Source organism: Perca flavescens, chromosome 1 (assembly GCF_004354835.1).
Source record: "Perca flavescens isolate YP-PL-M2 chromosome 1, PFLA_1.0, whole genome shotgun sequence".
In the NCBI taxonomy this organism is placed as follows: domain Eukaryota; kingdom Metazoa; phylum Chordata; class Actinopteri; order Perciformes; family Percidae; genus Perca; species Perca flavescens.
The window spans coordinates 26226481-26246791 of record NC_041331.1 but is presented as its reverse complement, the minus strand read 5'-3'; the positions used below and the strand labels follow the sequence as shown (position 1 = coordinate 26246791).

Genomic DNA, 20311 nt, shown 5'->3' with positions numbered 1-20311 from the left:
TTAAACTTTTCTCCATTACATTTCAGAGGCAAATTCTACGTTGAAATGTACCTTTTGAACTATGCATTGCTATACATTAAACTAAGCGTACATGGCAGTATAGACTTCATTTTTTTTATGTTAAGTACATGTTGTGGATAATACTAAGGTACTTTTACCTTTAAGTAAATTCTTTCAATGCAGGACTTTTATCATGGAGCCTTTAATGAAGGATCTGAAAATTCTTCCACCAATGGTGATAGGGTCACTCTTTGTAGAATCAGATGTTTCTCTTCTCTCACTTGGCCATGCAGAAAGACATAAGTGCAAAGCAATGATGAACATGACTTAAAGTATCACTAAATTATCATGTTTGTAAAAATGAATGTTGACTGTAAAGCCATGCTAACTGCAGCTAACTAATTCAAGGTAATGCAACCAATTATTGTGGAAAAAAAGCTTGCTTTTTGGATTGATTCAGTGTATTTCTTACAGAAAAAAAATTAAATCACGTTTCTCCGTTGTTTTTTATTTTAAAAGTAGTTGGATACACTTGGCAATCTGTTAACTCTTGAAATTGCTGATTCAGCAGAAATAGTCATAAAGAAACAGTAAGTCAACCTTTTCTATGCTAATGAGGATACAGTGTGATGATTTCCTGTTCTTGACTTGAGCCCCGCTTGAGCCTAGTCACAACCGCGATAGTTGTGTAAAACAAATACAAACCTTTTCAAAATGGTTGAACACTTTTTCATATAATAATAATCATTTTAGAAGTTGTTCACTAGAAAAACAAACATTTAAATGTAAGGCTTTTTTTAATTGTTTTATGTAAACCTTTAAGATACATGTCAGCAAAAAGAAAATATCCAAGTGCAACATCCAAAGTCAATGGGATGCTGGCCCTGACCAGAGAACAATATTCACAGTCTAGATAAAATGCATCAGCAGCAGTGTGTTTTGCATTTTGTCTAGCTTCTTGTGATTGAAGAACAGAAGTCAAACATGGCAAAAATAAAGAAAAAGAGAGCAACTACTTCAAATAACTTGAAACTTGAGACGGACTAGAGGAGTCAAACAGTGCCATGAGCAGTCAGGGGTAAAACACAAGCAGAGCACATTAGTAGCTACTTGATTGAAAATAGATCGCAAAGGAGCCCCTTATTTGACAGTGTGTGTATTCTACCCCCACCATCCCCCCACAATGTCAACTCCACTTTGTTCTTCCCTCTTGGTAATGTGGTTTCCAGAGACACACAGAAGCTAGTGTGGCATCCCAGATTCAGCTAACAGGTCAAAGATAGCATCAGAGTCCCAGTGAAGCATATCCTCTCCAGATTTCTTGGCCTGTTCCTGGGCTCCCGTTTAAAGTTAGTAATCATCCTCATCATCCGAGTCCATCACCTTCCGCCTGTTGAACTGACAAGTACAGAGCATAAAGATGTAAGATGGAGGTAAGAATTGACTGATAATGAATCAAATATAGGTGACTTTTTTGGGGCTAATTGTTTAGCGATGCAGAGGGTGCAGAGAGAGGTCTATTACAGTCTTTATATTAAATATCACAGAGTAGGATATTAGTTTATTAATGTTAGTTAATTTTGTAATGTGTAGGTATGTAGAAATCTTTTAAAAGACATGTTATTGTTGGAATAAATATGCCTAAACAAGTAGTTATGTATATCCCGTTGGAGGTTATGTTTTCCATCTTATGGACATAATGTTGAAAAAATTGTTATTCCAATAGTTTGAACCTGTGTGTTTAGGGTTAAATCACATTCAAATGTAATTTTTGACCCGTTTTGACAGCTCTATGTGTATTGGATTGATCAGATGAAAATGAGAGGAGCCATGGGTGTGCCTGTCACAATCATTTGTTTTCCTCCCTCTTGTTTCCAAGCTGAACAGCCAATCAGATGAATTTGCTGTTCAGCCGACCAACCGTCGGCTTTGTGCGTCAGGGCCTTTAGCGGAACTTACTGTGACAGTCGTCTTCTTGTCTGTTTGCTGACTGACTTTTTCTAGAATCTCGATCAAGCCTGACTCCGAAATCTGACAAAAGAAGAAAACATCCATTCATTGCGCTGCTGGCATTAGGAAGAATATTAACATCAGTACTCCAAGCACAACAAGGTTTTTTTTTTTTTTTTTTTACCTTTGCTCCCAATTTTCCAAAACGAGCCATTTGAATGAGATAGTTTTCAACTGCTTTGGCCTTCTCCGGCTTCACCAAAGCAAGATTGTTCACTGAAGAAAAAGAAATTGATTTTACCACCTTGTGTTTACATGTGAGCGGTATTTACAGTATAGGTGTACATCACAGCCTAATCATCACACAATATAGTTTCAATGGAGCACTGGAACTCAGTGAGATGCCATTCCTTAGATAAATCCTGTATGACACTTTCATTGGTGTGAATAGAAATCACACATAAGATGTGTTACAACTTGTGTTATGATTCTTTTCTACAACATTCATAATGCTGGTATACCAGTGGTGACTTGGCTTTGGACAGTGGCAATTGACGGTTTAAAACAACTTTCATAATGTGTGTTCCTCTCATCATCTGGAATTATTTACAATCGAATTTGCAGACACGTTTCTTGCATTGCATTTAATATGCTAAATAAATACACATTTTAAATAATACTTTTTGCGGTCTACAATAGGGCTGGGCGATATGGAGAAAATTTGATATCACGATATTCTTGACCAAATACCTTGATATTGAGGCGATATTCTAGGGTTGACAATTGGGGCTTTAACAAAATATCTTCACACTTAGATTTTAGATAAATAATCATCAGTAATGTGGACATAATGTCTAAGTGGGAAAAAGGCAAATCATAGAACAGCTAAAACAGTCTGGTAAGTTCAGAAAAGTACATCTCTTTACTGTAATGCAGCCTTTAAAACCAGTAAAAGACAACACTTATGTCATGTCACGATATTACGATATCCAAAATCTAAGATGATATCTAGTCTCATATCACGATATTGATATAATATCGATACATTGCCCAGCCCTAGTCTACAAGAGCATGATTCATTTCCAAAGGGATTCCTTTCAACAGGCTGAACAATCAATCTGAGAACACACTTACATCTGGCACGGGCAGACTGGTCGAGAACTTGAGCCAATATAGAGTTCCTCATGTCGGTTTCTCTGTGAATAAAAAGTAACAATATTACCACATCAGCACTACCTACTACTGTTTGGATCTAAGACTGAGACCAGTAAAAGGAAAACAGAGTTTCCCACACATCAACACCTGCCGCCGCACATTGCGTTTCGTTATTAAATTTTCTTTTTAAAGCTATTCAAAAAACGCAGCTTATTCGTTCAGCTGCATTTCCTTTCCCTGCTTTTCTCCGTCTCTCTGTCACTTGCGTCTCACTCACATACACACACACACACACAGCCCCTCCCCTCGTGCACACAGCGTCTGTCTCCATGACAGGAGAAACAGGAGAAGACGGCTGGCGAAATTCACAAGTTCACGAAAGGTTGGCATCTTGTGAGCACCTTTCCACAATCACATTAAAAAGTAAAATAAAAAATATTTTATATTCTGAATACAATGTTGTCAGTGTGTTAATGTTGGAGTCCCGGCCAGACTCTTAGCAAACAAGCGATTGCGTCTGCGTTAATTAGTCGCAAGTAATCATCTCAAAATAGTTTGAAGATAATTCAGTACACAGGTGTAGTTTAATTTAAACTCTATATATTTAAGTAATAAAGAAACTGTACTGTACATAAGTACAATTTAATCACTAAATGTGTCTGCCTTAAATTAATTAACATATCTTACCTCTGTTTGGCCTCCTCTCCTTGCTGCTGATTATTTGAAGCATCCTGAAAGAACATGTGAGACAGCAGCATCACATATAGGTTGTATTTCTGCATTTAGCTAACTAGAGGATGTATAACCTAATAAGAAACAATTTCAATACTAGCCCAATATTCCCCTTGGTAACGGCCTCACAGATGACCTTAATAACTGTCAAAGTGACAGTCTTCAAATCAAACCAGCTATTAGGCTAACCGACATAAAACCATGCCAACCTGTAGGTATGGTGAAGGGCATGTGATGATGTGGGGCTATTTTAATTCCAAAGGCCAAGGGAACTTTATCAGGATGCATAGTATCCTGGATCCATGAAATAACTGGCCTTTAAAAATCAAAATCTGCCTGACTCTATGGGAATTTAACATAGGGGTGTACTCACTTTTGTTGCCAGCTGTTTAGACATTAATGTTGAGTTATTTTGAGGGGACAGCACATTTACACTGTTATACAAGCTGTAAACTTAATACTTTACATTGAAGCAAAGTGTAATTTGTTCAGTATTGTCCCATTTAAAGATATAATGAAATATTAACTAAAATGTGAGGGGTGTACTCACTTTTGTGAGATACTGTTTATCTTAATGTCTATATAGATGTATAGGCACTATCTTAATCTTGATGGATATCATAATGTACTGCAGTATTGTTTTTCTGTTTCACCTTTTAATCCATGTTTGCAGCTTCAAATACCGTATGTCCTACTGGATTGTACATTACATTACATTTAATTTAGCTGATGCTTTTATCCAAAGCGACTTACAATTGCTATGTATATCAGAGGTTGCACGCCTCTGGAGCAACTAGGGGTTAAGTGTCTTGCTCAGGGACACATTGGTTCATGTATCGCAGTGGGATTCAAACACGGATTGTACAAACACAACAATGGATAAAAGTCCAGGAACTTTCTTCTTCTCCTTCTATTTTATAAATATATCAGAATGTTGTCCTATTTTTCAAAAGAATTTGGCACATTCCCAGAAAAGTTTCTTATACATATTTTAAGTCTGTAAAGTGTCCTGGTTTGGGTGGAGAACTGAAAGCTGAAGAAAGGATGGGATCAAGAGCCCTGAGCACCTGAAATATATCTTTAGCCTTTCTGTACTGTAATGTCTCGTTATTAATCTGGCAAAATCTACTGGTACCAGTTGGTTTGTGATACGATAATATTGTCTTAAATATTGGCCCAGACAATTCATAGGTCGGTTTGTAACGTTACTGAGCATTGCGTGCGTGCGTGCGTGAGTTAACGTTAGTTGACTACTAATTGGAATCTGCTTCAAGAAATCTAGGTTTTCACATTTTATTTATAAAGGATATGCCACCATATGACAAAGTAGTTACCTTTTGCTATTTGTTAATGTTTCAGTTATTAGCCTATGTGGCTAGAAAACCCAAATCTAGCTAATCTTATTGACAATCTAAGAAAATACTCAACCCAAACTGCTTGCCAGTCTACTAACGTTATGTACTGAATTTGCCAAAAACACTCTTAAAGGTATTAGTCGATGGTCAACTTTGCTCAGCTAACACGGTCATTGTCACAGAGGGGTGTGAGCAGTGCCAGTGAGACGGACTTGGAGAGAGATGGTTATAACTGTGATTTATCGAACTATCTACTGAGTAAATTACAGTTAATTTACATTAAGCATTGGTTCTCAATAGTGGGCTATGTATATCCCCTGAGTGACAGTTAAACTAGTTGAGTTGTGGTGACTGGTTTAGCCACATTAGCTAGCAGCATAGTGAAGTCAGCATCTCCTTTTAAGGCGGCCGCAAACACGCTTCAGCTCATGTTTTGTCCTTACCCCGTGCTTTGCCTGTAGCTCCGCCATTCTTTGCCGCCTAATTGCATCTAATTCGTCGTCTGCCATGGTGTTCTATTATATAAAATAGTAAGATGGACCTAATAGACTTAGAAGGGACGAGGTAACGTAGCAAAATGCACCCTAAACTGCCATCAGTGGCAAGGCCCTACCTAGTTTAGGGGAGTGTAATCAACATCGAAAAAAACGATCCAACACTCAGGGTAAAGCAATCGAGCACAGAGTAAGGATCACATAAAAAAACGAAGTTTGGAGTGTAGGCTACTCTTTCTGGACATATTTCTGGAAATGAAATAAATGTTCATTTTATTCCAGATAAATGATTATAGGCCAATTTATTCAATGTTTTGACCAATAAGTAGCATAATACTGTTGAGAATGGGGATCGCCTCAAGTGTGAATTTTACTTTAAGGTCTTCTTTTCGATAACAGTGTATATGTAATAGGCCTTATTTAATGCTATTTATACAAAATGTGAATTTTATTCAGTTTCAATTCGTATAAAGTACAGAGAGAGTGTGCTGATAAAATACACATTTGATTTTATCATGGCCTCTTATTTGATAGGTTAATTAAGCCACTGTATGTCTTATAAAATAGGTGATACATATTATGGAAGCATAATAAGTAGTCTATATGAGTAATATGGTTATTTAATTGCAACATTTCTTTTATTGATTATAACATCATTATTTAAATGGAAGAATCATTAAAATGGTGTATTGTTTTGTTAATAGGTGTGACAGTTAGGCTGGTGCTGAGATGAATGTTCTTGGTGGAGTTGCCTCTGCCTGTGATGTGTTCAACAGCTGATGGATGGAGGTAGCTGCAGGAGGTTCATCCCACTTGATCTTTAGCTCCCTCTGTATGTACTGTAAGAGAAACGACTCAAGAGTAGAGGGATGTGGTACTTTTGGCCTGGGTCATTTATAGTGAAGGCAATCTGCAACAAAACACCAAACATGAAAGAGATCAACAACTGACTGATAGTCTTTAGATTATTAACAGCATGCATGTGACAGGTTAAATGAGGATACAAATTCACTGATCTAGTAACAAAAATATGGTAAAGCCTACAAACGTAAAGCAGCATTACGCCTAAGAATGAAAGCTGAGGTCAACATGTCAACACACAACATTTTAAGCCTTTCCTCACCTCAACATACGGGTAAAAGCAGGTCTCCTCTATACTCTCCCAGTACTGAGCAGTCTCAAAACGCATTCTATACACACCAGAAGTAAATATTTGTTTTGTGATGAGTCCTGGGCAACGTCCATCAGCATTAGTGGTCCTGTTGAGAAAAAATATGGGTGAATAAAAATATACATTGTCCAGTAGTGTTATTTGAAATTTTCCTGTGATCAAACTTTGTGACTATATGTGGTATTTTGCCTATGGCTTTTGTTCTCAGGTTTTTACCCAGTGGTTATCAAATTCCAGGCATTAGTGGAGGGGTCTTGTCGGTAGAGACTGAGGGCCATGTTTGAGCAAGGGACACCCATTGCAGTGTTCAGCACATGGGTGGTCAGAGGACTAGGCGAGCCTGCCATTGCTGTGATCTACAGAACAAGGAAGTACGACTTTAAACTGATCTACTTAAATCTCAAGAAATCACATTAGACCACAAAATAAAAAATTCTACGAATACTTTTTTGACTACTGGCAAAAACATATGATTGTATACATATACTGACTAGGACTCCCTGGAAGAAGACATCTTGTATCTCAATGGGACCTTTCTGGCTAAATACAAGATAAATAAAATAAAAATATTCATGCCGGCCTACTTTTCTTAAAGCAACACTGAGTTCACAGGATTTTTAATTATCTTTGGCAGTTTATTCCAACTTGACAAGATACACACTTTAACACCCCATCTTAAATGTATACAGCACAGCTCTTTCAAAGTTTTCAGACAATGGTATGTCAAAAACTAATTTGAAATACGGGAGTATTTTGATGTATATATGAATTTTAATACTGTGCTTTCTTCATCAATAATGAAAAGTTAGACATTTAAAGGGAGAACCATCAAATATGGATGTATTCAAATTAAAATAATGTATTAAAATAATATGTTGGAGGTATTTGGGAATGCAGAGTGAAAATCCTGCACATAAGCTGATTTCTGCAGATTTATAGTTTTGTCTGTCATTTATTAAAATTTGAAATCCTGGGGAAAAAATTGCAAATTGAACATGCAAGTTGTGATTTGTTATGTAGTAATCCTCAGGATAATCATATAAGAGGTCATGAAATTATCTCGAAAAGCTGATTACTGTTATTAACATCGTTATTAATAGAAACCCTGGATATAAGATTTTACATTCCACATTTTAACAATTATTAAATCAAATGTTTTTTGTTTCAGTGACTGCTGTTGTAGACTCTCTCACTTTTCACAAAATAGCTCCTCAGTCAAGAGTTCCTGTGGTTGCTATAAAATAGTGTACCCCGGTATAATACAACATATTGAGTATTTATCACTTCATATATGTATTATACATTTTGTGCTTACCTTATTTCCAGGCACAATATGACCCTTGAGTTGCTGCAGCCTGTATGCACTCATGTGCAGTGATGAATAAAATCCAAACTCAGCAGTTTTAACCAAATCAAACTAATTTTATGGTTTATTAAACAGTATTAGATGTTTGTCACATTGTCCTCCTGCAGTTGTGCACACTACCCTATAAAGCATGACATTCAGTACACATGTGCTTATCTTTTTGTCAACAGAAGACTGGTTGTGCACACTATGCTTTCAGCACTTTGAACTTAGCGGAAAGGGACGATAAAAGTGGACTGCTCAGAGGCCGAGGCACATGCACACGATCACAATTGATGGAATAAAAAGGAACAAAGTCTGTTTTCATTTTCTGACATTGGTATGTTTGACTGCTGGGTTTATGAACGCTACACAACCTACAACTTCCTGCATTTCACAAGTTATTCCACTGACAGACATGTTGTGTGTGTCATACCTCCTTTCACCCCCCTAACCTCAAATTTTAATGAAATTAAGTGTTCAATGTAATGTTTTAAAAAATGAGGGATCTTTTGGAGCGAAATGCTGAAAAGCACAGCCCTGTAAACACATGTGTGCATTGCTGATGAGGAAAAATTATAACTTTGAGCAAGTTTTTTCTTCTCAGGTCTGTGACATGAACTATAGGACAGTTCTGTGGTAAATATTAGAAATGGAAGGTCCATTCACTAAGCTATTCCCCTGTGATCACATCCAGCCGGTCCACTCTGACTTCCATCATGCAAGGTGATATTTACCGTTATCAGCTTTCCTCTGTTCTGGATGGACTCTATTATTGTACGATTTATACACTTCGGATTAGTGGCACACTGTAAGTGGTCCTATTTTGAAGCAGTGCTTCCAACATTTCATGATTTTATAATTGATCAATTAAAGATAACTATGGATTCTTCACATTATTTCCACTTTTTCTACCAAATGTGTGCTTTTTTACCAATTTATTTACTCAATCTATCTTGGTCTCTCAGAATAAAAACACACTCCCATGTACTGTATGTATACTCAATATGAAAATACTTTTATTACTGTGACAATGAGTATTTCCACTTGGCTAATCTGAAGAATGCAAACAAAAACATGTAACATCACAAGAATAACATAATTGTTTTCTTTTTAAAAAAACATATGAGAAGTCCTACAGCGAGATTAAAATCAGACAGTTCAACAATTACAGTAAAGTTTACAATAATACACAATATTACACACTGACCTGGGCATTTGCATGTCTTAAAAGTGCCAAATACATGGTGGAAGAGAGTAGTAACATTCCTCTAATACAGGAGTGGCAAACCTATGGCTCTTGAGGCGTATGCAACTCTTTGCCTGCTCCTTTGAGGCTCTTACTGTGGGGCTGGGGGCTGTGTTATTGGTGGATTTTTTTTAACTTTTTGAAACATTTCAGATAAGTAAAAAAAAAAAAGCATTTGAATGTGCCAATACATTTGCCAATTATTTTAAAATAAAAAATAATGCAGCAGAGTTTTTTTTATGAACAGATTCTGCAACCTGAGGAAAAAAAGCAGCCACAGATCACCTTCCTCATTAACCCTTTCACTGCTGAATCAGATTGTTTGAAAGCCCCTCTAGTGACAAATGAGTGAAAGAGTCGCTTCGAGTGGCCACAACTGAGTACAACCAGACCTAAAAAGGATTGTGGATAAAAAAAGACTGTCAGGTTTCCCACTGAGTCAATCTAAGTAAGAAAAAAAAAACTATGAAAACTGCTATGTATTATCATATCATTGTCATTAGATCTGGAAGTCACTGTTGCTGTTGTAATGTGGACGTGCATGCGTTGTGTGGCTTTTTGCTATGGTGTGTGTTTTTTTTGTGGCACTTTATGCTGAACTGGTTGGCCACCCCTGCTCTAATACATTTAAAGTAGAGAAAAGACAAGCAGAATGATCAGTGTGACTATTCAATCCTTCAAAGATTACTGTGGTTTACTTTGAGTAGCTAAACTCTGATAGAAATATAAAATAAATAGAAAAGGTGAGTTGAGTGTAAACAAAAAGCCTTCTTGAAAGATCAAATATGAGAGTGTACCGATTTATTTTGCTTTCACAAGTCAAAATACTTTGTGATCCACAGAAGGGATTTTCATTCCACATTGAAGTACATGCACACAATATGCCAGTTTTACCCTTATTCTGAAATAATTATATTTAAGTAATAATATTCCCAGTTCTATAATGTTTGTACATTATCTAATTCAAGATATAAGACCACAAATAAATTATTACTTCATGTACAGTCTGATTCTGGCATGTGCTGCCTGTTTCAGAAAGCTTTTAATGTGGACAAGATATATTGGTAAAACGCTTACATGGTTTTAATCAGAGAACCCTATGGTCTCATTTGGATTAATACTGCAATATTCAGATTAATACTGGGACATTGGCATTGGTGCAAACCCTCTCATACAATCAAATGGGAATGCCTGCTTAGGCCGAATTATGAAAAGTTAAGTTTGCCACTGTTGTCTTTATAATTACTCTGTCACTCTCTCAGTCCAACATACCAAATTCTTCTCAATCAGATGTGTACTTGGTTTTTAATTAGTCACCTGTGTCAGTGTTTTAGTTTTACTTAAAAGTCACAGGAACCAAACTGCTGTGATACAATTAAATGCATTGTGTTGTCTGATATGTAGGCTACACCCTGTTGAGCCATTGATATGAGTGTTGGCTTGGCGTCAGTTGTTCTCTTCCTCCATGTTTGGCACTTAATCCATGTCTTCTACGTCTTCTTATGTTCCTCCCTCATATTTCTTCCTCGGGGTCAGAGCTGTGGTTGCTCATCTTCGACCGACAGACAGACAGGCAGACAGACAGACAAAGACAGGGTAGTGAGCAACAAAACAAAGAGACATTTCATTGACCTGCAAGCTCACGATGACTAAGTAAAACTGAATGGTGCAAGTAGAAATTGATTTTACAGTAGTAGAGTCTCTGTAGTTGTTTCATGTCCACTCGCCTCACAGGACAGAAAAATGGTTATCTTGTCTGTGTCATTTTAAAGCCAAAGCAAAATGTTCTTAAATACATGTATAAATAATGTAATCGTAATTAATTTAAAATTCAAATCTGTTCTGGATGTTTTTGAATTGACTGGAGAAAACTGAGTTTTCCTGTGTATTAATATATTTTTTTATCCACAAAATGGGGCCAACACAGACATACTTAACAACAATTGCAGCACCATTTTGACCCATTTTGAATCTCAATAATATCACCAGGAACAGGAAAATAAAAGCAAGAGGACGTGCCTGCGCTAATGCACTTTTAAGTCATTCCTGAACAAATGCAGACAAACTTCAGGTGCATTTACCGTGTGGTGGTCATCATCTGGCTCCCTCAGGTCAGGTTTCTCCCTGTGGATTCGATGGCGGGAGCTGGGTGGAGAGAGGGAGGAGAGGGAGTGCTCGGGGCTGCTGGCGGACAGAGCGTACGGTGAGCCAGCTGGACTGTCCTCTCTCAGGGGAGACCCTACGACACAGGAATAAAACAGATGCACGCATGGAGTTTAGGTGTGGAGATTAGGTCCTGTTTCCTTTGAAGTGTGAAGAAAACACATTTCTGTGGGTTAAAGATGAAAATATCGGTGACTTTGCACTAGATGACAGGCAGAAAGCAAGAGTGGGAGTGACAGGATGAAGGATAGATGAGGAGATAGTGAGGGGGAAGCGAGAGACAGCAGAGCTAGATAGTGAGGGACCGGGGACTCAAGTAGAGCCGGAGATAACTTAATATGAAGAGGAGTGCTTTTAAATAGGCTAGTCCAAGGTCATTCAAAGTAGTAGTCAAATGTTAATTTCACATAAACTGAAGATATAGTGCTCAAAGGAGGGTGGAATACACAAAATGTGAAACTGTTTCAGTTTAATTAAGACTCCAGTAAAACCAATTCCCATAGGAAGGATGATAAAGCTTTGCCCTGTGCTTTTCCTTGGCTGCTTTTGGCAGGTGCAGGAACTGTATTGTGTTCAAATGTCCACATGAGGGCAGCAGCAGCTCTTCTCTCCATGCACACTGATCTGCTGTTGTTCTCAGTCCTTGATATTTGTTTTTTTTGCTGTTTTCTAAAGCTTCATCAGTCAGTTCCTTCAACCATTTGTTCACCATGTTCCATAATTTGCTCACAACAATAAATTCAAACACCCGCATTCCAATTGATATCAGCCTTCATTCAACTTTTTAAAAATCCCTGACTGGAGGGAAATAATTGATTTGTCAGGTAAAATAGGAGTGGCTCTGATGGTGCAGTGCATTCCCATCCCCCAGTTTCCCCTGCGGCACAGATCCTGAATCATTTTGATTGGGGTTGTGACTGGTGGAGCTAATCAAGCAGAAATCTGAAAGTGGCAGAGTCCGCCTTAAAATGGTTTTGATGTGCAAATAGATTATCTATCATTCGATCTTGCACCTACCTGCCGCCACTGTCTTTGTGAATGAGTGTCTCACCTTTGTGGTCATTCCTCTGTGGGTCCATCCTGTCAAGACTGTCAAGCAGCCCATCGATCTGTGTCTTTATCAGAGTCAGCTCCTTTTTAATCACCTGCAACTCCTCCATGCCTACTGCAGGGATAAAGAGAGTTCGTAAAAGACATTAGGAAATTACACAACCTAAAAATCTCTTTAGGGAGGGCTTTAAAGAAATATTTACATATTGGGAAATGCACTAAGTTGCTTTCTTGCATAGAGTTAGATGAGAAGTTTTAGACCACTATCATGTTAGTATAGTTGATATGAAGCTACCTCAGCAGGTGGTTAGCTTAATTTAGCTAAAAGACTGGAAACACAGGGAAAAGTTCTAAGGTAACTAAATTCACCTACCAGCACCTGTAAAGCTCACTGATTATGTCATGTATGTTTAATCAGTACAGAAACTGAAGTGTGAAATCTGTAAACTGGGCGCAGTGACTTCCTTTGGTCTTTTTGTGTCTGTGAGGTTGCCAGGCAACCAGCAGAGACTCCAGGAAGTCACTGAGAAATAATAACCCCCCATTAAACCACAACTTGTCGTTTTTAAATAAACAAACAAGATTTAATGTGTTAATTATTGAGCTTTAGAGAGGTGCTGGTAAGTGGATTTCTTTTTTCCTTTCGACAAATGTACAGTAAATGGATGGATTTATATAGCTAGCGCCATTCTGTGTTACTGGACAAAACACTTTACAATTTGCCTCTCATTCACACACCAATGGTGGAAGAGATGACATGTAAGGCGCTGGCCTGCCCATCTACCTCCTGAGCCACAGCCTCCCCAGACAAAGCAAGGCTATCGGTTTCCCCCTGCTTCAAGTCTAAGTAGCTGGCTTTTGGTTGTAGCTTCACAGTCTGATACATACAGTATATGCGAGTGGTATTAATCTTCTCTCTAATCTAACTCTGCAAGAAATCAAATAAGCATATGTCCTAAAATGTCATTATAACAATATGACAATGAAAGAAAGAAAAAAGTGCTTGCAAATTAAACCATTTGGGGTATTTAATATTAAATCAGTGCATATTGGTATTATTTGATATTATACTACTTGGGCTGGGCAGCATGTGCAGAATTAATTTGCATTTATGATTTGCCACTCAAGCTCAGATTTAGGTGTCATGGAGCTGTGGTTTGAATACAGCTAATTATCGTTTCTCTCGATCAGAGTTCTGTACTGTAGCATCACAGAAAAAGAAACCGTTGACTGTTTGAACTTCAATACCCAGTAATTGTGTGCTGTGACTCTAGTAAACTACACATAGCTAATTTTGTCTGCGACTGCTTTATAGTGAAAGGATGAGAGGCAAAAGATCTATGGATCTAAGCTTTATATTTATCATTTCATTGTGCATACAGAGAGGCATTCTCCTTACCAGAGTTTTAGACAAATTGTATAAATCTGCAGCATCTAATGCAATCTTTTTTGTGATTTACTCCATTCATATTACTCACACTTGGCTGTGGTTGAAGTGGAGTGGGCTCTGGAGCTTTTGGAGTGGGTTCTGTCTCGACTGCGTCTATGCCCAGAGGAGTAGGAGGAGGAACGGGATCGCTTGGCCAGACTGGGTCCCAGGGGCAGAGGAGACAGGGATGCCGGCACACGCTGGTAGTCATACACCCTAGAAATTCAGTAGATATCATTTTAAAACAACTCATCTTTAACTATGTCCATGCAGCACGTTTGCTGAATTTGTCGGAAGGTGTGCTGTGATTTTATGTAATCCAAGTGTTTGACTGAAATCAGATGAGAGCAAGCCTGCTCACAAGCATGAGAGGGTTGTGCATGAGGATGTAGTTTGTGATTTAAATCAAATTTCTTCCAATTTTAGACTGTATTTTATTCAGCTAGTCTTTAGGCAACACTTAAATTTGCAGACTTTGGCTTTAGTTACATGAAAAAATAGGGTACTGTAGAAAAATATGTTTATATTTCTTAAAATAAGGCATTGAGGATTTAAAACATTATAAATATTGTAACAACTGGAATGTATGTTTATGTATAAAATTGTTCAATAAACAAAGTTGAAAAAAAAAAAAAAAAAAAGAGAGACGGCATCGAGAAATGTATTGTTTTGGTGTCAGTGTCGAAACTCAGGTACTGTATTGGCATGCTGAAAATTTGCAAACCCAGCCCGAGCTCAAAAAAGAAGAGGAAACAAGCTGGAAAAAAAATTATTAAAAGGAAATATGTGACATTGAGAGAAAATCATCTGTGCAAGCAATCATAGATAAATATGGATACTTATATTCTATGTTCCTTTGTCTTTTACTTTCTATCTCTGTTTCTGTCTCTCTTGCGCTGGCGTTGCCTTCTCTCTATGGACAGCTCCATGTCTCTATCGGTCACTGAATGTAATTGGTTCTGTCAGGACCAATCAGTAGCTCTCCCCCACGCTAGCAGTGCTGGTGACAGGGGGGTGTATCATAGTCAAACTCTATATAGTGCTTATAGAAACTACACTGCGTGTGTATGTGTGCATGCATGTACGTTTCAATAGAAATAAAGGGTATGTCGTGATTGCAGCAGAAAGTGATTTAATCTCACATTTGACCTTAGCACTCATGGACACAATGGCCAGGTGAAACACAGCAACTATAGGCCAATCAAATCTTTAAATGATTCTACTAATGTTTCTATTTAATTGTAGCATTGAGAGAGAGAGATTTGGCTCAAAGAACGACCAAAACGTATAGCCAGGGTTTCTGCCGTGTTCACCAAACTAAATTTATTTACTAGACTTTTTAAGACCTTTCTAATACCACACAGAATAAAATGTAATGGTCGTACCGTTCAAAGAATGACGTATGGACAATTGGACATACGATTATCTATTGGACATTAATTCTTTGAAATTTATTTTATTTATTTAATTTTTTCAGTACTTCTCAGGTGTTTATAACTATAATTTGTAGTATAATTAATCAACGTGACTTTGGTCTAGATAAGTGGCAGAAAATTGAGAGATGGGTTCACCACCAATTTTAATACTGAATGATTTGAACTTTTTGCTAAAGTTGACACTTGCCCATTAAAACACGATGAGCTTCCTGCTGTAGCTAGCAGTATTGACAGTGTTTGTTTTAGGTTTAATGGTGCTGGCTGAAACAAAAAAAACAACATCTAATGTATAATGTCTCTCGACAGCCCGCAACCACATACAAAGGAAAAATATATAAAATACATCAAGACCTTTGCAAATTAAATCTTAGACTTTTTCATGAGGGAACTGAATTGAGTGCTTTTCAGATCTGCAGATAACAAAATCTTGATCATTCTGATCAACTCAATCTAATCTCCATCTGGATACATCTGGATCGAGGACAGTCTGAGCACAGCCTTAATGGTTTCTGCAAAGCCACTGAGAGTGAAAAGCTCTCCTGCTGTATGTCACCAACCAACAACAGGGAGGCAAGCTGGCAGCTCCAAGGAGTTGGGAGTGGAACGGTAATGTAGATTTACTGATTGAGCTGTTAGCCAGTCAGTCAGACGCAGCCTGACTTACTGAAAAGTTTTCTATATTGTTTTCTGTTGTGTTATATTCTCTCTACTTGATACTGAGATTTCTACACAGACTGAGTTCTTCAGTCTACAGACACACACACACACGACAATGTTACATAAGGATGGAATGTATTAGGCTACCATAAATTGCGAGATTAAAGGCTTTGAGCATGGTCCGTGTGGTGAGACACAGAGACCAAAGACTTATGGGAGTTTAAAGTCCTTTAGAGCAGTTTGCAGGGGCAGATAATAAACAGACAATGTGTTGTTACACCGGCTTTGAAGTGTCATCTCAGAGAATGGAAGCTCAGACAATGAGAGACTGTAGACTAGTGAGGATTTACAGAAAAGTGTGTGAGTGTGTGTGAGAGGGAGTGTTTGTCTCTATGGATTAGACCCCACACGGAAAACAGCTTTGTCAGCTTGAGCGGTTATCTCTGTGTTGAAAGACACTTTTCTATCGTGTTCGCACAAGAGGACAGCGGACAAAAAGTCATTTCTCTCTTTCCCACATATTGATATTCAACAAAACAACAAAAAACAGAAACACACACACACACACACACACACACACACACACACACACACACACACACACACACACACACACACAGTCCCGAAGTACTCTCACCCAGAGGCAAACACATGTGTGCGCACATAAATATGAACACATACGCTTCCATCCATCCCCCCACACACACACACCCACACACACACACCCACACAGCTGTCAGTAGTGCTAGCCAACAGCATGGGGAATAATCATGCACTGTGTTAAAAACAAATTGAAAATCAGTGGTGAGTGTTCCCCCCTGAGCAAAGACAGAAAAATGCAGAGCGAGCTAACCCAGTGCAAAAAAAAACAAAGAAAAGATGACAGTTAATACTCAGAGCAACAGAGCATCGATATGTGCAAGAAAGTCGCTGGAATGAGGTCTATATTCTGTGTGTGTGTGTGTGTGTGTGTGTGTGTGTGTGTGTGTGTGACTGCCTGCGCTTTTATACAGATGTGCTGAGTGGAGTGTTTATGAGTATTTCTTGGGGGATATAGGAAGGTCCCTATGCAATTTCAGTGGAGGACCAATAATAGAGAACCACTCTGAGCGACTCTCTGTCTAACTAACCTCATCTACCTAACCACTACACTTACTGTAACTGTACACTGAACAAGACTGCATTGCACAATGCACATTGCAAACTAACGGAGTTCATGATCAATCCCAAACAATATGCTCAATTTCAGTGTTTTTAAGGGGCATTTCGTAACCCTAATGTATGGTTGTTGTCATCCTGTTTTGGCATCTGGTAGGGACTGCAAAAATGTACTGAGAACGTAACCTCGTAACCTGAGAAAGTTACCTGTAACCTGTGACATTTTCACAACAGAGACTGCCATGTTTGGTAGTGATTTTTATTTCAGTTTTAGTAATTCCAAGATTGAAAAAAAAAAAAAAAAAAAAAGAAACCAAACAAACATCGAATCAGCTATAAAGGCCTAGTGATTCAAAACTGAAGGGCTTTAGCTTTCTTAGTCTTTCATTGAACATCTTGTTATTTTGGTCCAATACTAGTTATTTCTTGTGCCCTCAAATTGGTTATAAGTATAGACTCCAGTAAATTAAAGCAGTTTTCGGTTTGTTTTCAGGCAGAGATGAGAGAAATTAGTTTTCTGTTAGTTTGGGTCTACAGAGTGCGCTGTTGAAGGTTTTTCCTTCAATGTCAACATACTGAGACAGACGCACATGGTAACAACATATCTGTACACTGATATGAATTGAACAGAGTGAACATTGGATCACTTGTATTGATATTTAACACTCAATATACAGTATATATGGTCATTTAGAGCTATATGCTGCTATAAATGCTTAATGTAATGCTTCTAGAATTCAAGGCAACATCTTTAACTACATGGATGCAGCTGAAGCAAATGTCTGCTAAACACAGAGTCATTTGAGAGTAAGCCTGATTTAGGATGCTCAAATGGGACCACACATTAGAAATCCACAATCTGGGTGTCTTTACCGAAAGGATGCATTTGTGTGTATGTGTGTGACGAGCGAGCTCCTGGCTGTTGAGTAGTAACAGACAACATTGTAAGCAAAGATAGGATGACTGACAGCTGTGTGGCAGACAGCGAGGAGGAGCGGAGACTTTTGGAGACAGGAAGGATGAAGAATCCATTCTTGCCTCTTCCTTTAAGCCTCGTGTGACATGCAGACAAGCAATAAGGTGTGTGAGCAACCATGCGTTGCTTTCTAAAAGTACCTGTCATAGTAGTCCTCGTGGTAGCTGTCATAGTCCAGGTCAAACTCAGATCTGCAGGAGAGGTGGAGAAAGAGATTGAGACAGAGGAGGTGGTAAGTAAAGTATTTGTCAAATCTACACAGTGCAATTTTACTGGGGCAATCACACATTTCACTTAACAAACAGTAAACTTGGTTGGTGTGTAAATGTGTGTAAGCCTCAGTTATATGGCACAATCACTTCATCTGGAAAGAATGCAGTGTTCATGATCTCCAGCCAGCTAGAAAAAGACATTGGATTTGCTGCAGCATCCAAGGTAGAAAATCTATAAAAAAAAATTGTCTGATGTCTGAACATCTCCATGTGTGGGCTTGGTGAGGCAAGCAGTGAGGCAAGTGAGTAATGTGACAGGAAGTGAACGTATATGGGCTGGTAGCTGGAGTGTACCTGCAGAACAGACCAGAGGAAGTGGAGGACAGAAAAGTGACACTAAGCCAGAGCGAGATCACACCCTGGTGTGTTAGACCTCAACGTTCCTCTCTAATCCACACACAGTCATTAATAATCCCTTCATGTCTCTCACCCTCCCTCTGTCTCTTTGTCTCTCTCTCTCTGACTCACCCCCTTTGTTTAAACTGACCTCACTCTCTCCATTTTTACTTTACTTTTTACATTTTCACTTCAATTCAAAAGCTTTACTTGCAAGTGATAATTTGCACTGTAAAAGTAAGCATATATGATAAAAATGAAGATTGCTGCATACTTTTCTTCTCTAAGAATATTTAATCAGTACACGTATGACTTAAACCTTTTTTTGGCCAACTGGGGGGAGTGGAAACAAGTTGTGAACACAACATTGACATATCACCTTTGAAGTTGATATGGTTAACTTGATCATATTTGAAATCATGTTTCTGTTTACCTGATTAATTTAAGTCCAACATTCACTCTCTTTCAGCTTTATTTTTGGTCTCTTCCAACGCCTGAGGGAAATATCTGGCTTTTTAGCTGCTAAATGCTCCACTTGGTTCAACAGCTAATATCGGAGTCTGTCTGCTGTTTGGTGGTGGGCAGGTAGTGCACAGTGGGTTTTTAGAATGTTTTTGCTGAAAACAGCTGCCAAAAACTACGCTGGTGCAAAGCTGCAGGCTAGAAAATCAAAACAATTAGCTGAAAGACGTTAAAATGCTCCGTAGGGCTAAGAGGAACTGCAGATCGAGTAATGGCAGCAGGTGCTCTGGACTGATGAGTCAAAATTTGTAATATTTGGCTGTAGGATAAGGCAGGTTGTTCGCCAAAGGGCTGTAAAGCGGTACAATAATGAGTGTCTGCAGGCAACAGTGAAGCATGGTGGAGGTTCCTTGCAAGTTTGGGGCTGCATTTCTGCAAATTGAGTTGGAGATTTGGTCAGGATTAATGGTGTCCTCAGTGCTGAGAAATACAGGCAGATACTTATCCATCATGCAATACCATCAGGGAGGCGTATGATTGGCCCCAAATTTATTCTGCAGCAGGACAACAACCCCAAACATACAGCCAAGGTCATTAAGAACTATTTTCAGCGTAAAGAAGAACAAGACGTCCTGGAAGTGATGGCACGGCCCCCACAGAGCCCTGATCGCAGCATCATTGAGTCTGTCTGGGATAACATGAAGAGACAGAAGGATTTGAGGAAGCCTACATCCACAGAAGATCTGTGGTTAGTTCTCCAAGATGTTTGGAATAACCTACCTGCAGAGTTCTTTCAAAAACTTTGTGCAAGTGTACCTAGAAGAATTGATGCTGTCTTGAAGGCAGTGTGGTCACACCAAATATTGATTTGATTTAGATTTCTCTTCTGTTCATTCACTGCATTTTGTTAATTGATGAAAA

At 38.4% G+C, this 20311-nt stretch overlaps 3 protein-coding genes across 3 annotated transcripts in view; all 3 read right to left on the bottom strand.

The window, feature by feature from the left end:
* Positions 1-487: 487 nt before the first annotated feature.
* On the bottom strand, positions 488-5853 carry pdcd5 (programmed cell death 5). Its single transcript, XM_028576053.1, has 6 exons — positions 5636-5853; positions 3793-3836; positions 3085-3146; positions 2135-2226; positions 1960-2031; positions 488-1398 (listed from the first exon to the last, which is right to left on the bottom strand). The coding sequence occupies exons 1-6, from the start codon at positions 5699-5701 to the stop codon at positions 1351-1353; spliced, it is 384 nt and encodes a 127-aa protein (XP_028431854.1). The 5' UTR covers positions 5702-5853; the 3' UTR covers positions 488-1350.
* Positions 5854-6506: 653 nt separating this feature from the next.
* On the bottom strand, positions 6507-7204 carry uraha (urate (5-hydroxyiso-) hydrolase a). Its single transcript, XM_028587249.1, has 3 exons — positions 7074-7204; positions 6810-6945; positions 6507-6596 (listed from the first exon to the last, which is right to left on the bottom strand). Exons 1-3 carry the CDS (start codon positions 7202-7204, stop codon positions 6507-6509), a joined length of 357 nt encoding a protein of 118 aa, XP_028443050.1.
* A 3033-nt stretch (positions 7205-10237) lies between these two features.
* LOC114556962 (heterogeneous nuclear ribonucleoprotein C) overlaps positions 10238-20311 on the bottom strand; it is a 41813-nt gene continuing 31739 nt past the window's right edge. Inside the window, exons 3-7 of the mRNA XM_028580135.1 lie at positions 18461-18511; positions 14143-14309; positions 12666-12779; positions 11533-11690; positions 10238-11003 (exon numbers count right to left, since the gene is read on the bottom strand). Coding sequence (XP_028435936.1) covers positions 10965-11003; positions 11533-11690; positions 12666-12779; positions 14143-14309; positions 18461-18511 — 529 coding nt within the window. The 3' untranslated portion in view covers positions 10238-10964. The remainder of the gene's footprint in view (positions 11004-11532; positions 11691-12665; positions 12780-14142; positions 14310-18460; positions 18512-20311) is intronic.